The sequence below is a fragment of the Ornithorhynchus anatinus genome, chromosome 18, assembly GCF_004115215.2.
Source record: "Ornithorhynchus anatinus isolate Pmale09 chromosome 18, mOrnAna1.pri.v4, whole genome shotgun sequence".
NCBI classification, from domain to species: Eukaryota; Metazoa; Chordata; class Mammalia; order Monotremata; family Ornithorhynchidae; genus Ornithorhynchus; species Ornithorhynchus anatinus.
Window position 1 is genome coordinate 612,166 of NC_041745.1, and position 22,151 is coordinate 634,316.

At 57.6% G+C, this 22,151-nt stretch overlaps 1 protein-coding gene across 2 annotated transcripts in view; it reads left to right on the forward strand.

Annotated features, from left to right (window-relative positions):
• Positions 1 to 22,151, forward strand: part of FAF1 (Fas associated factor 1) — a 138,152-nt gene that overhangs the window by 17,129 nt on the left and 98,872 nt on the right. For both annotated transcript variants that reach the window (XM_029083128.2, XM_039914729.1), the window contains exons 3-6: positions 9,679 to 9,725; positions 15,489 to 15,742; positions 19,560 to 19,651; positions 20,309 to 20,400. In XM_029083128.2, coding sequence (XP_028938961.2) covers positions 9,679 to 9,725; positions 15,489 to 15,742; positions 19,560 to 19,651; positions 20,309 to 20,400 — 485 coding nt within the window. The remainder of the gene's footprint in view (positions 1 to 9,678; positions 9,726 to 15,488; positions 15,743 to 19,559; positions 19,652 to 20,308; positions 20,401 to 22,151) is intronic.

Genomic DNA, 22,151 nt, shown 5'->3' on the forward strand with positions numbered 1-22,151 from the left:
GTCTCAGTGATCGAGTGCTCACTTGGGGAAGTCCACCACTGAAGTACCTGGGGGGGTTCCAGATGAGGAAGCGACCCATTTCCTGTCCACGAGGAACTTACACTTTAACGGGGAGACAAAGATAAACATACTTCAGTCGCTCATATTTATTGAGTGCTTACTGTGTGCAGGGCACTGTACTAGGGAGACGACAGTACGACAACAGAACAGCCATGTTGCCTGCCCACAACGAGCTTACCGTCTAGAAGGGGCCAGGCTGGAGCCACCAGAATAAATAATCGAGCACACGTGTGCGCTCGAAGGCTGAGCCTTGATAGAACTAAAGTTCACAGGGGCTAAAATTGGCTGATAGATTGCGGAGAGGTGAGTCGGGAAGGCTTCTTGGAGGTGGGATTTTGGGAGGGTGTGGCTTGTGGAGAGGGAGAGGGTCCCAGGCAGTCTCTCTGCAGTCTGTCCTGGTGCAGGTCACCTCCGAATCATTCAGTCGGTGGCATTTTTTGAGTACTTACTGGGTGTGGAGGGGACAGGACAATAGAGTAGGTTAACACGATCCTTGTCCTCAAGAAGCTTCCTGCCTGAGGTCGCTTGGACTTCCATCCATTCCAAGGGTGTGGTAGGGTGTTGCGGTCGAGGTGGTTCCCTGTTCCCTAGTGCTGTCGGACTCTGGGCTGGGCCCCCACCCCCGACTCTGTATGGAGGCCACGGACCCAGGCTAAGGGGACCCCCCCCCCCCCCCCCCGGAACTCCCTGGCCCAGCAGGCTGGTCCGGCCGTTCACCTCCATCCGGTGGTTTCCAACAGACGACTCTCCCCCGCTTCCAAGCCATATTGAAGGCCCATCTCCTCCAAGAGGCCTTCCGTGAATAAGCCCCCCTTTCCTCTTCTCTCACTCCCTTCTGTGTCGCCCTGACTTACTCCCTTTATTCCCCCAACCCACCTCAGCCCCACACCACTTATGTCCACAGCTGTCACTTAATTATTTCTGTTAATGCCTGTCTCCCGCTCTAGGCCATAAGCTCGCTGCGGGCAGGGAACGTGTCTATTTATTGTTTCATTGTATTCTCCCAAGCGCTTAGTACGGTGTTTTGCACACAGTAAGGGCTTAATAAATACGATCGACTGACCGACCGACTGACTCGGGTGACGGGGCAGGTGGTCGCCGTTCCCACCTCCCAGGACGTTCCCTGCCGCCGTTGTGGGAATGCGCGTCCAGGGTCGGGCCTCGGAGCGGGCGCAACGTGAAGCCGGGCACATCTGCCAGCCTGCATTTTCCGCTTCCTCCCGGGCCCCGGAGACTCTTCCCCTCCGGCCCTCCGACCCCCCGGCGGCCACCGCTTCCCTGGCGGGCCGTTGCCCAAGTGGCCTTCGGCTGCGGTTTCCTTATGAACTGCAGGCAGTTTATTCCAGAGGTCGAAGTTTCTTCGGGGGATTTTCTTGGCTGGGGTTCAAGAAGCTCTCAAAGCTCCTCCCTCGGCGAGGCAGACAGCAAATGAATTACGCATCTGTAGCGGTTCTGCCGGGCGACCACAGATACCGCTCGTTGCCTGCCCAAGAGGCGGCAGCCGTTTGAAGAGCAGTTCCTCTTTTCTAAAAGAAATCCGCTCTGAGGAACGTGCGCCTTGGGAGTGGGCTGCAGATACACGAAGGAAGCAGCGTGGCCTGGTGGATAAGAATAATAATTGTGGTACCTGTTAAGCGCTTACTGTGTGTCCAGCACTGTTCTCAGCGCTGGGGTAGGTACAAGTTAGGTTGGACGCAGTCCCCATCCCACATCGGGGGTCACGCTCCTATCCCCTATAATGGCTTGGGAGTCCGAAGGACCCGGGTGCTAATCCCGGCTCTGCCGCTTGTCTGCTGGGTGACCTTGGGCGAGTCGTTTCCTTTTTCTGGGCCTCAGTCACCTCGTCTGTGAAATGAGGAGAAAGACTGCGAGCTCCAGGTGGGAGAGGGACTGTGTCCGACCTGATTACCTTGTATCTCCCCCGGCGCTTAGAACAGTGCTTGACACAGAGTAAGCACTTAACAGATGCCATCATCATCATCATATGTACTCCAGCGTCCATGTTGGAATGCTGACTCTCCCCTTCCCCGCCCCGGCAGAACTGACCCTGGGGCTCGAGCGAGAAGGCCCAGCTCAGGGCCTGGTGGCCTTCGCTCCGACCCAGGGGCTCCTCAGAGCCGCCGGACCGGCAGCGGCCCCTTCCCCCACCCTCCTCGCGTGGCCTCTCCCACCCCCTGCCCCCAGAGAATTTCATCGGCGCTCTCTGTGGCCGACTCTCCCGTCCACCCACGATCCCTCCGAGGCTCGGGGCTCTGCCAGTCGGGGGGTCCGGTGGGAGGGAAGGGGCCGGGAGTCAGCCGGAGCAGGAAGACCCGCCTGGGGTGACAACTTCTGGAATCTCTGCGATTGGCGAGGGTGGATCGGACCAGCGAAGGGCGCGCTTGACCTGGGCGCAGCGTGGCAGCCGGCGGAGTTGGTCTCTTCAGCTCCTCCTCCCTGCCCCCGTCTCTCCACGATCCCCCCTACACCAGCAGAAGGGCCGAGGGCAGCCCCCCGGTAGCCCCCTCTGTCCATCCACTCCTTCTAAGGCTCCCCCTCTAGACTGTAAGCCCCTCGTGGGCATTCGTTCATCCAGTTGTATTTATGGAGCATTTACTGCGTGCAGAGCACTGTACTGAGCACTTGGGAGAGTACAAGACAACAATAAACGGACACATTCCCTACCCACAACAAGCATACAGTCTAGAGGGCAGGGAAAGTATCTACCAACTCTCTTATATACTACTCCCCCAAGCTCTGAGTACAGTGCTCTGCACACAGTAAGCACTCAGTAAATACGACTGTTTGATTTATCTGCCCGGGCTTGGCTTCTCAGTGCTAAATATTCCTTTTTCTTTCACTCTCTTTAAAGAACCATTCGGTATGTCAGTTTTTAGTTACACTGAGGTTACTTCAGGCCCCGATCACCCAGAAGGAAATGATTAGGCGATAATTATATTAGCGGGCAAATAATGATGGGAAACATTCTATGGTAATGTTTACAGTTTTGTCCGAACAGGACAGCGTTAAACAGTTTTTAAGGAAATAGTATCGCACGGCTCATGGGTGTGACGTTACTTGTGAAGCCCTTAATCTCCGGGAATTGAGTGCCTGTGTGTGTAACTCTTTGATAGCTGCGAGACAAATAACAAATATCTGGATTCATTTTGGAGGTGGATGTCCTTTCAGATTAGAGGTCTCCCTATAGGTTATTTTCAGGGTAAAGGCAAGGGAGTAGTCATCTTGATTTCAAAAATGAATGTTAAAAATTAGGGTGTTTTTGTGCAGCCACACATGCCTCATGACTATATTTACCTTCTTTATTTCTGCTCCTGGCAGAGGTTCAAAGCTTGGGGTAATTGCAGTAAAACCGGTGGCTTAGCACACCTGTAAAATGTGATGACTTGCAGTTCCTCTCAGACACCCATTCCAAGACTGAGCTGACAAAAACTGTTCTGTGCTTTAAGAAGAGAAAATATGTGGTTTTTCAACACCTGTTTTTAAAATTTCAAAGTTCCACCACAGTAGTATTTTTCATGGATAGCCTAATAATAGTTTATTTTTGCATTTTTCCTTCAAATTGCACTTTCAATCAAGATCTTGCTTTTCAGTATTGATCAAACGGTCAAAAAAATCCAAGACTGATCTGTCCTCTGTGTTTTAATTCTTGCGAATTTTCTCAACTTCTCCCCACTTATTAACTTTCCCATTTCCATTCTTTTTGTCCTTTTTTTAAAATAATAATAATAATGTTGGTATTTAAGCACTTAGTATGTGCAGAGCACTGTTCTAAGCGCTGGGGGAGATACAGGGTAATCAGATTGTCTCACGTGGGGCTCACGGTTAATCCCCATTTTACAGATGAGGTAACGGAGGCCCAGAGAAGTTAAGTGACTCGCCCACAGTCACACAGCTGACAAGCGGCAAAGCCGGGATTTGAACCCATGACCTCTGACTCCCAAGCCCGGGCCCTTTCCACTGAGCCACGCTGCTTTTTCCCCCTGGTCCCAAGACAGCTCTCTTTTTGTTGTATATTTCACTCTGTTGCTGTATCTTACAGATGTTGAGGAAGCAGCGTGGCCCAGTGGATAGAGTGCGGGCCTGGGAGCTAGAGGACTTGGGTTCTAATCCTGGCTCTGTCACCGGCCTGGTGTGTGACCTTGGGACACTTAACTTCTCTGGGCATCAGTTTTCCCAACTGCAAAATGGGGGTTCAGTAACTGTTCTCCATCTTATTTAGATTGTGAACCCCATGTGGGATTAATTTGTATCTCCCCCAGTGCTTAGAACAGTGCCTGGCACACGGTGAGCACTTGATACCATTTTAAAAAACAAAATCCAGGTCTACGGGAGAGATGGAACTCTGTTTGACTGGAGGGCTCTGAAGTAATGGAGAACCCCATCCCAGTGACCCTATCCTTTCTGAAGACTACATTTCCCAGGATCCTCTACTGATAATAATAATTATTATCAATAGTAATGGCGGTATCTGTAAAGGGCTTACTCTGTGCCAGATTCTGGGGTAGATTCAAGATCGTCAGGTCATTCGGTCGTATTTATTAAACACTTACTGTATGCAGAACACTGTGCTAAGTGGTGGGGAAAGTACAACACAACGAGAGCCAGTGACCTTCCCTGCCCACGGTGAGCTTACTGGAGGAGACGCAGCCCCCGTCCCCCACCCTCTGAGAGGCACTGAGTTCCCATTTTACAGACGAGGAAACTGAGGCTCAGAGAAGTGACTTGGCCAAGCCCACGCATCAGGAAAGTGGCGAAGCGTGGATTCGAACTCAGGATTCGAATCCCAGGCCTGGGCTCTCTGATGGGCCGTGCGGCTCTTCCTTTTGGACTGTTCTGGGTGGAGGTGGGTCTCGCCGGTAGAAACGCGGTACAGACTCAGCCAGTCAAGGCCGATTTTCCTCGTACAAAGGGAGGCCAGCAGTTTCTCAAGCGCTGTTCTAGCAATTAAGCGCTTAAGAAATGCCTTTATTATTATTATTATGACATAATAATAATAATAATGGGAGGCTGTCCAGCCCGGCCCGGGGTCCCCTTTCCGAGCGGGAGTCAGTGGGTTAATGCCTCCGGCGCCCCAGCTCTGGAACCCCTGAGGTGGCTGCCGCATCAACTCTCACACTGCTCCTGTGCTCCTGTGTCGCCAGAGGGGTTGGGATTCCCCCAGCGTCCTGGATCCCCATCCTGGCAAGGCCTAGCAGTGGGGAGGGTGCGGGGTGCCCGGTGCCCCCGGCCAAGCCGGGCAAATGCCCCCTTAGCTCCCCGCCCAGGGAAGGGTGGGTAATAATAATAATGAAGATAATAAAGATGGTATTTGCGAAGCGCTTACTACGTGCCAAGCACTGTTCTAAGCATTGGGGTAGATACGAGGTAATCAGGTTGTCCCCCGTGGGGCTCACAGCCTTCATCCCCATTTTACAGATGAGGTAACTGAGGCCCAGAGAAGTTAAGTGGCTTGTCCAAGGTCACACATCAGACCGGCGGCGGCGCCGGGATCAGAACCCACACCCTCCGCCTCCCAAGCCCGGGCTCTTTCCACTAGGCCACGCTGCTCCTGGGATTCGTCGGCTCAGTCGACAGCGGCCCCTCCGTGCGGGGGCCTTGGCGACTCTCCCGGTTGCTTCCCCCTTAGAGGCTGCCGGGCCGTAGCCCACCCTGGCTGGGGGCTCTGCGGCTGCTGCCTGGTCCACCGTAGTGCACCTGGGGCGCGTGCCCGGGCAGACGGGCAAGAATTAGGCGGACGGGAGCCTGCCCCGAGCTGTAGGGTCACCCTCGTAGTCCTCCGGGCTCGTAGCCGCGTCAGCGTGGGGCGGCTCCTCCTCCGAAGGGCCGCGTGGGGATAGACGGGACACAGGAATGTGAGCGACGCGTCTCTTCCCCCTTCCCTCTCTGGGACCCGAATGGCTTTTTTCTTCCTTGTTTATAAAAATCGTAGTAGGAATTCGGGTTCCTACAGAAACGAACTCCTTTCCCTCTCTGTTTTCCTTGCCCAGCTGCCAGCGAGAAACGCAGAGTCATCAAGCAGGCAGCGGGCGAATAAACGTCCGCCCCTCCCTATTTATGAAGAAACTCCTCTATTTCTCGCAATAGAGAGGCCTTTGTGCTCTCAGCACACCCAAAAAGCAGCACCTGACAGGTTGGCAGGGCCTGGGGGCCGGCGGCGGCCAAGGGTGGGGTCCCTGCTCCGGGGGCCTCAACCCTGGTCCGTTTCCCGCGGCGTTCCCGGATCTGGCACCTCCAGAGCGGAAGCGGCGATGAGCCTCCCTGGCCGGTCCCCGGAGAAGGGCCCGGAGCCCTTCCGGACGCCTGCCTCCAGGCTCCACCCGGCCCCGGGGAAGCCACCCAGTAGAGACGGGAAGAATGTCGTGGAGGGGCGCGCCCGTCGTCCCCGCCGCCCGGAGCTTTGGGTCCTCCACCCTTTCTGTGCCTAATGGCAGAGGAGGGGAGAGTGACTGCCTGTTTGACGCCGGGTGGATGTGGTGTCCATCCACTCGCCGACCCTGGAGGATCTTCGGCAGGGATCTCAGCCCTGTTTTACAGAAGAGGAGGAAACCGAGGCCCAGAGAGTTGCCTAGGGTCACCCAGCAGGCCCGTGGCGGGGCTGGAATTAGAAACCCGGGTCTCCTGATTCCCAGAAATCTTGTCGAGCCTTGGCAGTTGGAGAGGAACCTTCTCCATCCACTGGATTCGGTGGGTTAGAAGCTCTCGGGCCCCATCCCGCCCCTCGGAGCCGGCCACCTTTTCTCGATCGGGGCCCCGAGGGAGGGGCACCTGATGCTGGTGTCTGTGGCAGGATGGAGGACGCTCGGGCTCCAGGGGACCACAGGGGTGAGGCAGGTTTGGGGGGAAGCCGGGGCCTACCAGACTGGAAATCCAAAGCCGGGACCCTGCCTTAGGTGGGGTAGCCGTTTCTCCCAGAAGCAGGACCCACAGTGGAGCAAAGACCTCTGCTGTGGCCCAGGCCGTTGGGAAGGGAGATGAAGTTTTCCCCTCGGGTCTCCCCTCAGCCGGGATGTCACTAGAAATCTTTCTGGCCTGTCCACCTGCCTCATTCCCAGAGCTCTCCTGACCCAAGGACCCCTCTGGAGGTTGGGGCGGTGGTCCAGCTCTGTTGGGAGTTGGGGGGAGGTGCCTCGGACACAGGACTGGCTGTTGAGGTTTTGGCCTGCTGCTCCCAGAGCTGGCTCAAGATCCCAGAGTGGAAACATCCTGTGGACAGAGAGCCGGGCCTCTTCTGGGTCTTGAATTTTCCAGGTGCCCGATGCAGCGCCCCGCCCCCGGGCACTTAGTCCGTACAGTTCATTCAATAATATTTATTGAGCGCTTACCGTTTGCAGGGCACTATACTAAACCCTTGGGAGATTACAATATAGCAATAAACGACACGTTCCCTGCCCGCAACGAGCTGACAGGCTCCATCGGGTGGACGGTCAGCGCTGAGCGCCCAGTGACCGAGACTCCGGTTCCCTCCCCGTCGGTGAGGGGGCAGGCTTCCGGTGCCGCGGAAGCGCGGGGCTCTCGGTGGGGGCTTGGGTTACCCGTCCTCTGGAAAGAGCAGAGGGCTTCCAGGGGCTGACCGCCTTGTGGAGTCATTTAAAGAAATTACACATTCCTGGACGGAATCCGACCGTGCAGGCTCAATGACTGGAAAGAAATCTGTATTATTACAGCTGAGCGAAGTAAACCCAACCGTGATTAATCGAGGCTGTTTGCTCCGGGGGCCGGGGACGTTCAGGAGAGTACGGACACAAGCTCCTTTAGATATTGATTTTTTATTTATTTATTTTTTAAAACAAATGTCGCCTGTGGTACTCGGGAAAACTGACTCTTGAAGCGCCTCGCTGGCCTAGGCCAAATTGGGATCGGTTGCCGCGGTTTTAGGGAGCCTCCATTATTCTGTGGGGAATTTGGGGATCCTCGCTAGTTTTGCATATTGACCCCCGCCCCCTTTCATTCCAGAGATGTCTCCTCCAGGAGCAGAGGGGCTTAGTGGGGTTGGAGGGGAGGGGCTCTCCGGGCAGATGACTGAGCAACCGCCATCAAAGTGGTGGTTCGGGTAATGTGGGTTGACTGATGATTGGGTCCTAACCTGTGCCTCGTCACCCTCAGTGGTATTTAGTGAGCGCTTACTGCGTGCAGAATGCCGGGCTGAGTCCCAGGAGAGCTGGAGGAGTCGGGCTCCGAGGAGGATGGAGACACTGAATAAAACAGCGTTGCCTCCTCTCACTGTGCTTACGCCAGAGGAGTCTGGAGAAGGATGTCGGCCAGGGGCTCGACCGCCCCGTGGATAGAGGAGCCCGAGCGCGCCGGCCCCCAGCTCGCAGCCCACACGTCTAAAATTCAGTGTTCGAAATCTCCCAGCACCGCCTGGCCGGCTCCGCTGATTTCGGGAAAAACAATTGGCACCGTTCTCCCGGGGGCCGTTGGTGTGTAGGGAGCGAGCTCGGAAAGGAAACGGATCAGAGACCCGCCAGACTTTGTTCTACTTCCAGATCTCCGCGGCGGCCGGTCCTTCTACGTCTGTTCAAAGGAGGATCTGTTTGAGGAGTGGCTAACGCCACTCCTGCTTCTCATGCCCTTCTAACGGCGTTCTAGGCCAGCGCCCCGACGGCCACAGGTGGGGCCTTCTGTGATCCCCCCCCGACTCGTCTCCGGGAAGAGGGGTCCTGGCCCTTGTTCCCAGATCTCACGTTGGGATTTCTTACCAAGGGCCTTGGCTCACACCTGTTTGTTCATACACTTAATCAGCACTAGGATGACAGGGCTCAAGGGACTGTGAAAGTCACATTTTCATATTCCGTTAATGAAAGGGGGAGAGTGGTGGATGTTCTCAGCAGTCTCCCGGGGAGAGTCATTTTTACAAAATTTCAGTATTTAAAGTATCGGCATCGAACAGTAGCCGTGCTTACTGGATGCTGCTTTTGTGGAGAGTGCCGGACTGAGGCTTGCAAAATATACAGAAAAGGCCAAAGATGCCACCCCTGTCTTTGAGGAATTGTCCGTCCAATCAGGTGAGAGTAGATATTAGGTGGCAAATACAAAATAAATTCGAGACTGTTCTGTGTCCAGTCTTGACCGCCACCCCGGGCTGCTCCTCGGCTTCCTGCCCGTCCCTCCCCCGGGGGAGGAGCAAAAGACCCTTCTGCTGGCGTGGGGTCTCGGGGGCCAAACCCCGTGGGCAGCCTCCCGGCCTATGCTCGTGAACCCAGTTCGGCCACACGGGACCAGTGGATGGCTCCGGGCCAGCCTGCCCCGGCGGTGTTGGGATGATGTGATGCGGTCAAGCCGGAAGAGGGGTCCCGTATGCCTCTGAAAAGGCTGGCAGACATTTGGGGAGAATGCAAGGGGTGGCCAAACGAGGGCTGAGGGGCTCCAATTTGGCTTTCTCTTGGTTTTCTGGGTATCCCGGCGTCAACCTCATGGGGGTCGGGTGGAGGGGCGAGGGCCTGGTAAGGGCTGGCTACCGGGAAGTCATCACCAACTTGACTTCCCAGCCCCTCGAATAGGGGCCAGTTCTGGGGAGGCTCAGCTGTCCCCGTTTTCACACTGGACCTCAAATCCCCTGTGGCCCACATCCATTTCAGTGATGATTTCAGTGGATTCTTCTCTGTGCTCTGTTTGCAGGCAGCTATCAACGGGGTGATTCCACAGGAGAACGGCCTCCTGCAAAGGTACGTGCGGAGACGTGGTCCGAGGGTCGCAGGTGGGGCCGGGCGGCGAGGTGTGAGGGTAGCGGGTCAGATGACCCTGCTCCCGCGAGGCCCATTCCACCCATGTGCCGCTCTCCCAGCCTCGCGATCATTGCCATCTTGAAGGCTTCCTCAGAGAGCACTGTCATTAGAGACAGACTCTCCTTCTGAGCAAGGACCTTCCCCCGGAGCTCAGCTAGACCCAGCCGAGGCTCCGGGCTGTTGGGCCAAGGCCCCTTCCTTCTACTGTCGGTGTGGGGACTCCTGCAATGCTCTTTTCCTGGCCAAGATGAGGGCGGGGGACACGAAGGTCCCCAGACCATCGGGCGCAGATATGCTCGGAGGCCCCGTGGCTTCCCCCCATCCCTGTTGTCCGTCTTCATCCCCTGGGTTGGGAGTGATACGGTGTCAGGACGAGTAGGCGGACACAGGGCGTCGCGTCAGGGAGAGTGCAGCAGCCAGCGTCTCCCTGAGTGCGTGCGCCCCATCTCTGGGACAGCCAGGTGGGCCGGCGCGAAGTCTGCAGAAGGGCTAGCTCGTGGGAGGAAGAGGAGAACCGGACCCTCTTGGAGCAGCTCCACCCTCCAGATCCCCAGGGGGACCCACAGACAAGGAGAGTGGCTGGATGTGCCGTCGGGCAGGAAAAGGGAGAAGAGAACCAGTTGGCCCTCATGGTAACAGCCACGCTAGAGAAATCACTAAATGGACTGATGCTCAGTCGTGCGTAGGTTGGGGGATTTGTGTGTGTGTGTGTGTTTGCTATGTTTGTGGAGCGTGTGTGTGGCCCCTGTGTGTCTGTGTGTGGCCCGTGTGCATGTGTGCACACATGTTGGTCAAAGCAGCGGTATTTTTTGGATCACCTTGTGATCCCTTCATCGAAGCTCCCACCCACCTTTGTTTAGGTCCCCGCTGAACTCTCCTCTGTTGGAAGGAATGATATCCAGAGGGGTGTGACTGCCGTGGTTTCCCTCTTCACCCCCTGCTCGGGGAGCGGCTCCCAGCCCGGTCTAGATGGTCCCCGTTCAGCCCAACGTGGCCGGGCTCTTGGCAGTCGCCGTGCTACTGCACGGCTGGACCAGAAAAGCTGTGAGGTCGCTGATGGGACTTGAAGTGCCAGCTGCCGAAAAGGTCAACCGACCGCGCGCATAGGTGGCCCTCGTCACCGTGCCCCTGCCCTCTGTCAGGGGGAGGCTGTGCCTCTCCTCGCCTGCTAGGTGCAAGTAGCGTCCCTGAACAAATGCCGTTATTGTTATCGTCATCGTCGTCACTGTAATCCTTGTTATTAATAATAATTATTACCGAGGACAGCGTAGCCCCAGGTCGCCATTGGAGACTGGCCTCAGGAAGGCCTCAGCTGCCCTCCCCCCTCAGGTAGGCTCAGGAGCCAGCTCCCACCGACCCCAACTCACCTGTCGAGTTGGAGGAGGAGACGGCTCGCCCTCCCAGCCGTAGTCACGTGGCTTTTGGGTCTGCGCGCTGGGACTCGTAAGGCCCAGAAACCTGATCCTCTCCAGGCCAGCGGCCCCTCCTCACTCCAAGAGTCCAGCTGTCCCCGCAGAGGAGAGCAGTGATGTCCTGTGACCCCAAGCCCTGAGTCTCATTCTGAAGGTCCGGTGGGTTTGCCAATCCCCCCGAAGCCTCCGCCCACGGCTGGGCCCCCGCCTGTGAATCCGACTGTGGCTTCGCCGTTCGCCGAAACCCTCCCGCCTGATAGGGCTGCATTCCCTATAGCACCGAGTCAGTCGTTCAGTCGGTCGTATATTGAGCGCTTACTGAGTACAGAGCGCTATACTAAGCTTACTGGATACTAAGCGCTATACGTTCCCCGGGTGGGGCGGGGCCGGGTCTCCCACGGCGCACAACTCTCCCTCTTCCATTCAAGAAAGAGGCTTGAGGCCCTTAGGCAGGCCCAGCCGGGGCCTTGGCTCCCCAGTCAGACCTCGGGCCACCACCCCCTTCTGAGCCCACTTCCCTCGGAACTCTCCTCAGCCTAGGACAGCTAAATCCACTTTTCGTCCTTGAATAAATGTTATTACCTTTTGGTGGTAGGGAGGAGGGATGGGGAAGGGAAGATGTGTGTGTTTGCTCGTGTGTGTGTGCGTGTGCGCACGTTTTCACGGTCAGCTGCCAGTCCAGGGACCGGGTAGCTGGAGTTTACCGCTAAGGTAGGTCGTCACCTGAGGGGTCAAGTGAGTGACACCATCTTTCTCGCTTTTCTTCTAGGTGCGTTAGAGAAAATGCCCCCAATTCCCCCAGTCCAGAACTGCCTTCCCAGGCCCCCTGCCAGATTGGACGAGCGATAGGGAGGGGGAAAAGAAAAAGCCAAACCAGTCATCGGCGGGGCCTGGCCTCGGCCGTTGGGCCCTGCTCGGAAATGTTACTCTTGCATTGTTTCTCCCCAAGTCGAAGCAGATTCTTTGAGAGCTTTTCAGATCTGAAATGGCCGTGACTTTTCCATAGCGGCGAACGGCTCTGGTACGCCCGCCTATTGGGAGGGAGGGAGGGAAAGAGGGGCCTTTGTACTAGCAGAGGGCAGCCCTGCGAGTGCCCGTTCCGCTTTGTGAACGCGGGTGGCCAACGGAGGGGAATACGGCGCACGCACGCCGTCAGGAGGGTGTTTGCTGTTTACCCGGCGGCCGCCAGCTGCCCCTTGCAGTGGACTATTTGTGCGTGTCCGCCAGTTGGCCCTGATTGCTCGCTCCGGATCATCACAGCCGAAAACGAAGCTCTCGCTCTTTGATTACAATCCGAAGACCTGCTCAAATGAGTGCCCGGAGAGTTTTTGGCAAATGGAGCCGGGCTTCTCCTGGGAGCAGTCTTCCCGCGGGGAGGCCCCCGTCCCATCTGAATGGTGGGGGGGCTCCCACGCCGCAGGCCACAGGTGGGTTTTGTGGAGGCGGTCAGCCCCGGATTCGCTCTGAGCACTGTCGTAGGGCGCTGTGGACTCTTGGAGCGGGGAGGGGCCGCTGGCCCGGAGAGGAGGCCTGGAGGAACGGGGCAGTTGAAAACGTTTGGAAAATGTCATTCACCAAGGCCTCTGTTCCCCCAGTCCGGAGCGAGATGTTTCCGACTTACCGGAACAGAAAGGTGGGGAGGGGCCAGTATGATTATCAACAACGTTTGATGGATGGGCAATTCAAGGCGCAGACGCCCAGGGACTTGCTGAAGGTCACCCGTTAGACTGGACGCCCGCTGAGGGTCGGGCCGCGGTGTCGTAACCCTGGAGTTGGCTCCCAAGCGCCCAGTGCAGTGCTCTGGGTCTCCAGCAGGTAAACGGCGAGTGATGGTGATGAAGGTTTAGCTCTGGGGCCGATTCCACCGAATTACGATGAAGTCGTGCCCGCACTCACCCAGAGAGTGCCCGATCCCTTCCCCTCGGAGGGCTGATGATGCCAATTGTGACCGATGGCCAGGCCCCGGCTCCCAGAGCCTTCCTCTTTCCAAACTCGCCCCTCCTTGACGATCCCGCGGCCCGGAAACGTCCAGCCGCCCGCCCGTGATCTCTCGAGTCCGGGGCCCCGGCTTCTCCGGGCAGGAGACCCCACCGGGCCGCTTTCTTCTTCCGCCCACCCCGCGGGGACGGTGGCCACTCTCGCTTTCTCAAAATTAACCTTTCGGATAAATAGTGTAATCCGCCTCATTGGCTCAGTGGGTGGCAAGCATTCATCAACTCATATTTATTTCATGAGCCGGGGCCCACGGGGCGTTCCTTTATCCATTGTTTGTGGCTCACTGGGGACCCCCGAGGAGGAGGGAGCGACGGACGGACGGACGGGCTTGGTCCTCTTGGAGCGTAGCTACTCGTGTCTTCTCAGCCAGGAGGGTAGGAAAATGCCCTCTTAGGCAAAGTAGGTGTGGAGAGCCGTTTTTCCCCCCCGCCCACCGCCAGAACTCGAATTGGAACGTGCCCTCAGCTTCTTTTGGTCTTCGGAGCCTCTGTTTTCTGGGCCCAGAGACTTTACCGTTGGACCCGGTTTTAGAAACTGAAATAATAAACAAGTGCAGAGTTCCTGTTTACTTTGCTTTGTTCACGGCCTTCCAAGAGCCTGTGTGGTTTGGAGAGGAAGGCGGAGCTGAAGTTCAGCTCCAAAATAGCTGTGTGATTTTTGCCCCCCTTCCCGGGACCCCCAATCAGCCCGTCCACTGGAACCTGGGGGGTGTGGGGGACAGGGAGAGGTTACCCGGTGAATGCCGAACCCGAGAGGCTGCATCTGAGCTGCCCCGGCCCAGCCCTGAGGACGCCTTCGGTGCTCCTGTCACCTCGGCCACCGGAGAAGCAAAAGCGACCTAGGGAATGGGGGTGCTCTGGGTGCGTACCTTGTGGATGCGCCGAACGTATATGCGTCACGAGTGCGGGCGCCGCTCGTGCACACGCATCCTGCGGGTCACATGAAGGGGCCGCAGAGGGTGTGCGAGCACGCGCCGGGTGCTGGTTGGAGAGTAACTGTGAGGGACGCGTGCTTGCTTCAGACCACAAGCCGCCTCTTCAGAATCCGCCTTCCAGCTGCTCCGGTGCGGGACTCGTGCCGTTTCCGATCTCTCGTCGGGAAACGCTTTCTCTTCTTAACTGCCTACCTCAGCCGGACCGACCAACCAGCAGCCCCTCGGGGACGGAAAATGTTTCTTTTCTTTTCGTTTCTTCCCCCCCCCCCCCAACGGCACCTCTACGTATTTTGGGAAAATTCGGAGAACTTGGGAAATGGGTGGTGATGTGCAGTGCCGTTTCTGTGTGTCGGTGGCTCTGGGGCCGGCGACGCGAGCCAACGGCCAACCGCCCTCCCCTGCCAGGACTGTGGTTCCTGGACCGAGGGGAGGGAGAGGAAGGAGGAGCAGCAGGACGGCGGTCTCTTCCCCCTCGGGCAGGGATGGTCCAGGGCGTCTTGCCTCCCAGCCCCACTGCCAGGCCAGACCCTGACTTGGAGTCAGCTCTCTTTGGCGAGTTGGGAAGGGGCCAGGAGCACGTTACTGACTGTGGCAGGTCAGAGCTGAACCGAAACACAGAGGCTCTCCTACCTCTGACCCGTCACTCTCCCCCTGCCCCCTGGCTTTAGCTCCTGGCCACCTCCCGTGTGCCAACCACGTCCCTCCCTGCTTCTAACTGCCCTGAAAGTCCACCTGCTCCAGGAAGCCTTCCCCGCTTAACCCTATCCCCTGGTCAGGTGACCCCATCAGGGCCCTTAGCCTTTGTATGGGGAGGGCCAGGCTTATTCTCTCCCCCGCGGGGTTTCTTCCCGGTATTTAGTACAGAGTTCTACACGCAGGGGATGTGAAATTGATGCTCCTAATCCTACTCCCACTCCATCATGAGGTTATTGATTACCAACCCCCAATTTTTCCAGCTTTGTCTTTCCCAGCTCTTCCTCCCCTTCCTACTTGTACCCCTAGAGTTGTTATCTGCCAGCCTCCTCGAGGTCAGGAGCAACGGCTCTCACTCCCTCGAGCGCCTAGTACAGCTCCCGGCACCCGGGAGGGCCCCAGGCCGGCGCTCAGATCCTGACGGCGGCGGCGGTTTGGGTGGCGGCCCTCGACCCGCAGACCCTTCCTTAGAACAAGTAGGAGAGTCGATCGACAGGTCCTCCGGGGCTGGGAACCCGTGTCTGTCTCCCGCGGTGCTCTCCCAAGTGCTCAGCACGGTGCCCGGCGCTCGGTAGGCATCCAGGGAACGCCGTCAGTTGACGGATCGATGGCGGAGCTGTCTCCGAGAAGAGCCTGGCACCGACTCTCCTTTCCACCGTGTCTCCGTAGTGACTACGGAGGGGAGACGGCAGAAGGACCCGCCTACGGCCCCGCGGCACACACGGCCTCCGCCGCCGCGCCCCCCTCTTCATCCGCCTCCTGCCACCCTCCCCCCGCCGCCTCCTCGTCCTCCTCCTCGTCCGCGTTCCGGCCCGTCGTGCCGTCCAGACAGATCGTGGAGAGGCAACCGCGGATGCTGGACTTCAGGGTTGAGTACAGAGACCGGAACGTCGACGTGGTCCTGGAGGACAACTGCACAGTGGGTAAGACTCCCCCCACGTGGGGCCTCCCGGAGAGGGGGTGGGAGGTGGCGCAGCCCCGACCCCACGACGCACCCCGGGCGGCTCTGGGCTCCCGGCCTCACCTCCTCCTGCCCTGAGCCCGCGGCCGAGACTGAGGCAAGAGCTCCCGGAAGGCGGTCTGCGTCTCGCGCTCTCCTTCGTGCTGACCGTCGCCGTGGAGTGGCTCACGGTGGGCGGCGGTCGTTGCGGCGACGGAGGTTGTGTCCTCCCCACAGCGGCAGGGGGATGGCCGGGTCGGGCGGCTCCTCGTGTCAGAGCGCGTCTGCCAACCTCCAAACTGGACCCAACTTGGACCCAGGGTAGAGCACGAGACAGGGCTGAGTGGGGGCGAGGAGGGGAAAGCGTCTGAAAGGCCCAACCGAGTCTTTCATCCTCCCTGTGCGTGGTATGGGATGGTCACCCCTAGTTTGTGCCTCGAAGAACCGGGGAGTGAAAACGCAGCCAGATTCTGCCCGCTTTCTCTTTTGGCTCCGGGCTCAGCTGGCAGACCCTTGGACGAGCGCTACGCTGGATCTCTGGATGTGCAGCAGGCTGGCCTAGTGGATAGATCACGGGCCTGGGGGTCAGAAGGACCCGCGTTCTAATCCTGGCTCTGCCACCCGTCTGCAGTGTGACCTTGGCCAAGTCACTTGGCTTCTCTGTGCCTCAGTCTGTAAAATGGGGATTGAGACTGTGAGCCCCATCTGGGACGGGGACCGTGTCCAACCCGATTAACTCGTATCAACCCCATTACTTAGTTCAGTCCCTGCCACGTAGTAAGGGCTCAACAAATGCCATAAAAAAAACCGGATGGCCTGGGTTGGCACTGGGGTCCCAGCCCTGTCCCCGCACCGGTGTTGGGCTGGCAGGATGGCGGTGGGAAGGGCCGGAAGGAGAGGCCACGGCCACGCCTGACCCCACCGAGCACCCCAGGCTAAGGCGATACCGGGGGCCTCGGAGTCCAAAGGCCTCATAAATAATAATATTTCTCAAAGCACTTACTATATGCCAATCACTGTTCCGAGCGCTGGGGAAGATACAAGTTAATCAGATTGAATATGGTCCCTGTCCCATATCCATTCATTCAATAGCATTTAGTGAGCGCTTACTATGTGCAGAGCACTGTACTAAGCGCTTGGACTGTACAAATCGGCAACAGACAGAGACAGTCCTTGCCCATTGACGGGCTTACGGTCTAATCGGGGGAGACAGACAAAAACAATAGCAATAAATAGAATCAAGGGGATGTACGTCTCATTAAAGCAATAGCACTAAATAGAATCAAGGTGAAGTTCATCTCATTAACAAAATAAATAGGGTAATAGAAAATACGTGCTCACAGTCTGAATCCCCAATTTACGGATGAGGCAACCGAGGCACCGAGAAGTGAAGTGACTTGGCCAGGGTCACGCAGCAGACAGGCGGCGGGGCCAGGATTAGAACCCAGGTCCTTCTGACTCCTAGGCCCATGTTCTATTCCCCCAGGCCACGTGCTTCTTGCCTGTTGGGCTCCGAGCCTTTATAGGTGCGTGTGGCGGCATAAGCAGATTTGGTAAAACAGTCCAGCTTGGACTATGTGAGGCTCCGCCCGCGTCTGCCGTGCCGCAATAATAATATCTGTCAAGCACTGTTCTATGTGCTGGGGTAAATACAACCTAAACAGCGTAACGGTGCCCTGACAGCGTAGCGGAGCCAGGATGCCAGTAGGTGTCTTGGCAGCAGCCCCCGGCTCACTTCATTCATTCGATGGTATTTACTGAACGCTCACTGTGTGCCAGGCGCTCCGTACTTAGCGCTTGGGCTCAGTTGCCCGAGCGTCACCCATCACGCCGCCCTTCCGGGCGCTGGCTCCAGCTGCCAGGCCCACTCCCTGCCCCCCACCTGAAGTGGGTGCCCTTCCACCCATCTCTCCCTCCCCCAGCCCCCCAGTCTCTTCTCTGAGCACGGGGTTGGGGTCGATACACGGTCGTGGGCCCGGGGATCTGGTCAAATGGCCGGGCCCATTCCAGGTCCCCGAATTGGGCCATTTGGTCTGCAAGGGTCAGCAGGCGGAGCCTGCCTCAGTGGGCTGTTGATTTCCTACTTGCCCGGCCCCAGAGAGCGGCCCGCCGAGGGGCAGGAAGGGGCACAGGGCGGGGACCAAGGGACCCCGGCACCCCTCTGGCGGCCGCGGTCACGGAGCGGCGTGGCTCAGTGGCAAGAGCCCGGGCTTGGGAGTCCGAGGTCATGGGTTCGAATGCCGGCTCTGCCACTCGTCAGCTGGGTGACTGTGGGCCAGTCACTTCACTTCTCTGGGCCTCAGTTCCCTCCTCTGTAAAATGGGGATTAAAACTGGGAGCCCCACGTGGGACAACCCGATCACCCTGTATCTCCCCCAGTGCTTAGAACAGTGCTCTGCAAATACCAACATTATTATTATTATTGTTATTATTATTATTATTATTATCGGACCCTTCAAGGACCCCTGCTGCCTGCAAAGTGGCCCACCGGTCCCGCCACCTAGTGGCCACCGCAGGAAAGGCTCGTAGACTCATTTTTCTACCAGAATCAGAAAACAAGATTGAATGGCAACATGAGTCCTCAGATGAATGAGTCAAAACAGCCAAAAGTAGTGCCTGGCCTCTACCAAGGCCCTCCTTCCCGAGAGGGACCGAGCCCCCCCCATCCGGAAATCCCGTCCCCACCCCCGAAGCCCGGGACCGGGCCCTCTCGGGCAGCGTAGTTCCCCGGCAGCGGCCGTTGCTGTCGGCTGGGCGTGATTGGGATTTCCCGATCGTGGCCGGGGTCCTCGGCCCGGAGGACGGGGGGCCCCCCGTGATCCCGGCAGCAACGGGATCCCTTCGATCTCCCCAGAGGCCTCCCGGGGAGTAGGCGGGATGGCATCCTGGGTGCTGGTCCACACTGGGGCGGCTCCCGGGATTACTGACCTTTCGCCTACCCCATCTCACCCTCGGCGTTGCGTAGAGCTTGCTGTTTCTACGACTTCGGTTCTCTGCCCGAACCGACCCGCTCTCAGTGGAAGCCGGGAGCCAACACCGAAATTCAGGAGGTAGAAATAAGATCTCCGATTGCGCGGCAGGGCTCAGGCAGCACGGCCTAGTCGAAGGAACCCGGGACCGGGAGTCCCCCCGGAGTCCGGTCCTGACTCTGCCCCTGGCCTCCTGTGCTGCCCTCGGTCAAGTCATGTAACCTCTCTGGGCCTCCCTCTCTATAAGAGGGAGAAGATCCTCCTCTCCCTCCCACCTAGATTGGGAACCGTTTGTAGGACAGGGATCGGGTGTCTTCTGATTGCCTTTTATCTACCTCAGTGCTTAGGACAGTGTTTGACACAGATGGCAGCCATGGCTAACTAAAGAGGTGAGAGGAGATGCCTGTCCGTGCTGGGTCACCGTAGGGAAAGGTGGGGTTTGAGAGGGGAGAGTTAGGGGCGTTGCGTGGTCCATGCTGGTCGCTGGAGGGTCAGTTGGGACGGAGAGGGGAGAGTTACAGGTGTTGGTGGATCACTGGAGTGAGTCAAGTATTGGGAGGGGAAAGTGAGGAGAGTTGGACGATCCGTTCCTAAGTACAAGGGTGGGTGTCCAGGAAGGCAGCTAGCCCAGGGCTCCTCCAAGCCCTCGGGTGACACTGTCACGGACGGAGTCTTGGGCAGGATGGACCGAGGAGCCCACCCACCGGGGCTGACATCGCTTATCGTCTTGTGTCGGTTTGTTTCGCAGAGGTTTTGCTGACGAATATGGAAAAGATAGGGTGTGTGTTAGTTTTTTGGTAATGTATTCACCTTCTTCCCCTCTCCTTGCAGGAGAGATCAAACAGATTCTAGAAAATGAACTTCAGGTTCCTGTGTCTAAAATGCTGCTGAAAGGCTGGAAGACGGGCGACGTAGAAGACAGTGTAAGTGGCCTCCTCATTGAGCGATCAGAGAAAGTGTTTCAACGGATGGATTTTAATGATCCCTTTCTTGATCGCGAACAGGGTTTAAGGCAGTCACAAATGAACTGTTTTGCGAGGGAAAGATTGATGGGCCCCCAAACGAACAACTCACGAAACCCAGCGGGGGAGGGAGCCCGGACCTGAGCCCAGAGCATCCGCTTTGATCGGAGCCCGGCCCTCGGGGACACGGTGCGGTCCCCAGTCGGCCCGGGAGTCCTGCGGCCCAGCCCGCCCAGGCTCCCGTCGGTTGTGGCGTGTGTTCGTTGCAGGTGGCCGCCGGTCCCTCCTCTCAGAGATCGGCATGTGAGGCAGAGGGCTTCCAAGCCCCTTTCTGTTTCCACCCCGTCCAGGGTCCCCACAGCTTGCACAGCCTCCGTCTCAGGCTTCCCCTCTCGGGGCCAAGAGACCGAGGCACGAGGGGTCGACTCTCTTGCTCGGGGCCTGCCCCGCACCCCTGCCCTTTCCCCCCCACCCCTTCCCCCGCCCGATTCGTCGAGTGGGCTCGAGATGGAGCTAAAGTCAAACCCCCGAGGGTTGCACTGGAACCGACGCCAGGCAGGGATGAATGGGGAAGCCTCAGAAACAGGTGGATGCTTTCCTGTGTTTTCTCTCCCGCAGACGGTTCTCAAATCTCTACACTTGCCAAAAAACAACAGTCTCTATGTCCTGACGCCAGACCTGCCCCCGCCTTCTTCAGCAAGCCATTCCGGGTAAGCCCTCAGGTCTCCCGGAGCTCAAGCCAGACAATTTAGTCTCTGGCTGCCATTTGGGTGAAACTGGCATTTGTGACCCCAACTGAGACAGGGAAGTACGCGTGGTCCCTCGGACCCAGCACCGTCACTTCTCCGTTGGGGCGGGAGACCCACCTCTCCCTCGGCGGGCGGGCGGGTGGATGCGCGGGCAGGGGTGACTGAATGGGTACGCGAAATTCCGACGTCATTAAATGGGGAAGTTGTCGGCCACCTGCCGGTATCATGTTCGGTCAAGTCCCCACGGCTCTGAAATCGATCGAGTAGCCGTTTCTGCCTGCCTTGCCCACAGAGTCGGTCCCTCCAGGCCCCCTGAGCACGAAGGGCTTCCTGGGGCGGTGCATCTTGGGCTTGTTTAGGTGATGAACGTTGGGAGTGATTTGGGGGGCCACCGCACCCGCTGACGGCTCAGCCGGGGCTTCAGTCAACTCCGACTTCTCCGCTTGGGACCGGGAAGAGGTTTGGGGCTCAGTGGGCCGTCCCCGCCCTGGAATGGGCCAGACCGCACTACACAAGGAGCAGCATGGCCTAGTGGATAGAGCACGGGTCTGGAGTCAGAGGCCCTGGGTTCTGATCCTGGCTCCCTCACGTGCCTGCTGTGTGACCTTGGTCAAGTCACTTTTCTGTGCCTCAGTTACTTCATCTGTAAAATGGGATCAGCATCTGTTCTCCCTCCTACTTAGATCGTGAGTCCTGTTTGGGACAGGAACGGTGTCCGACCCGATTCTCCGGTATCTCCCCCTGTGCTTTAAACAGTGCTTGGCCCATAGTAGCCACTTAACAAATACCACAGTTATTCTTCTTATTTTTACTATTACCTGGGTAGTCGAGGATCCCAGAACTCAGGCCGACCAGGTGGTGGCCAGGGCTTTCAGATGGCCCCAAGTTTCCGGACAATTCCATTGGCTGGCCAGATAATTTTGGGATGTAGCTTGGGGCCAGGTGAGTTTCTCGCCCCCCCCCCCCCCCCCCAGTGCTTACTAGTGTTTTGCACCTAGTAAGCGCTCAGTACATACTATTGCGTGAGAAGCAACCTGGCGTAGTGGATCGAGACCTGGCCTGAGAGTCAGAAGGTCATGGGTCCTAATCCCTGTCCCGACACTTGTCTGCTGCGCGATCTTGGGCAAATCACTCAACTTCTCTGCGCCTCAGTTACCTCATGGGGATTGAGACTGTGAGGCTCACGTGGGACAAGGGACTGTGTCCAACCCGATTTACTTGGGTCCACCCCAGCGCTTAGCACAGTGCCTGACACACATACATTCGTTCAGTCGTATTTATTGAGCGCTTACTATGTGCCGAGCACTGTACTAAGCGCTTAGAATGTACAGTTCGGCAGCAGATAGACACAATCCCTGTCCAGTAACGGGCTCAGAGTCTAAAAGCGCTTAAATACCATAATTATTATTACCATTACCACTTTTTCCCCTCCCCGTGCCTCCGGCCGCCGGGTCAGAGAGAACGAGAGGGTGAAGAAGGGCGAAGACGTGACCCAAGAGAGAAGGAACAAGGAACAGCCCACTTGAGGCCAGTCTGAAGTAAGATTGTAATCCGAAAGGGCCCCTTCCAATGGAGAAGTGAAGAATATGCAAATGGCCCATGCTAATCATATGCAAATGCACCTGCGTCCCGTTAATTATTTCAGCCACCTGTGGAGACCGCTAATTTATTCTCCGTCCAGAGGGCTCTGCTACCTGCGGAGCCGTGGATCG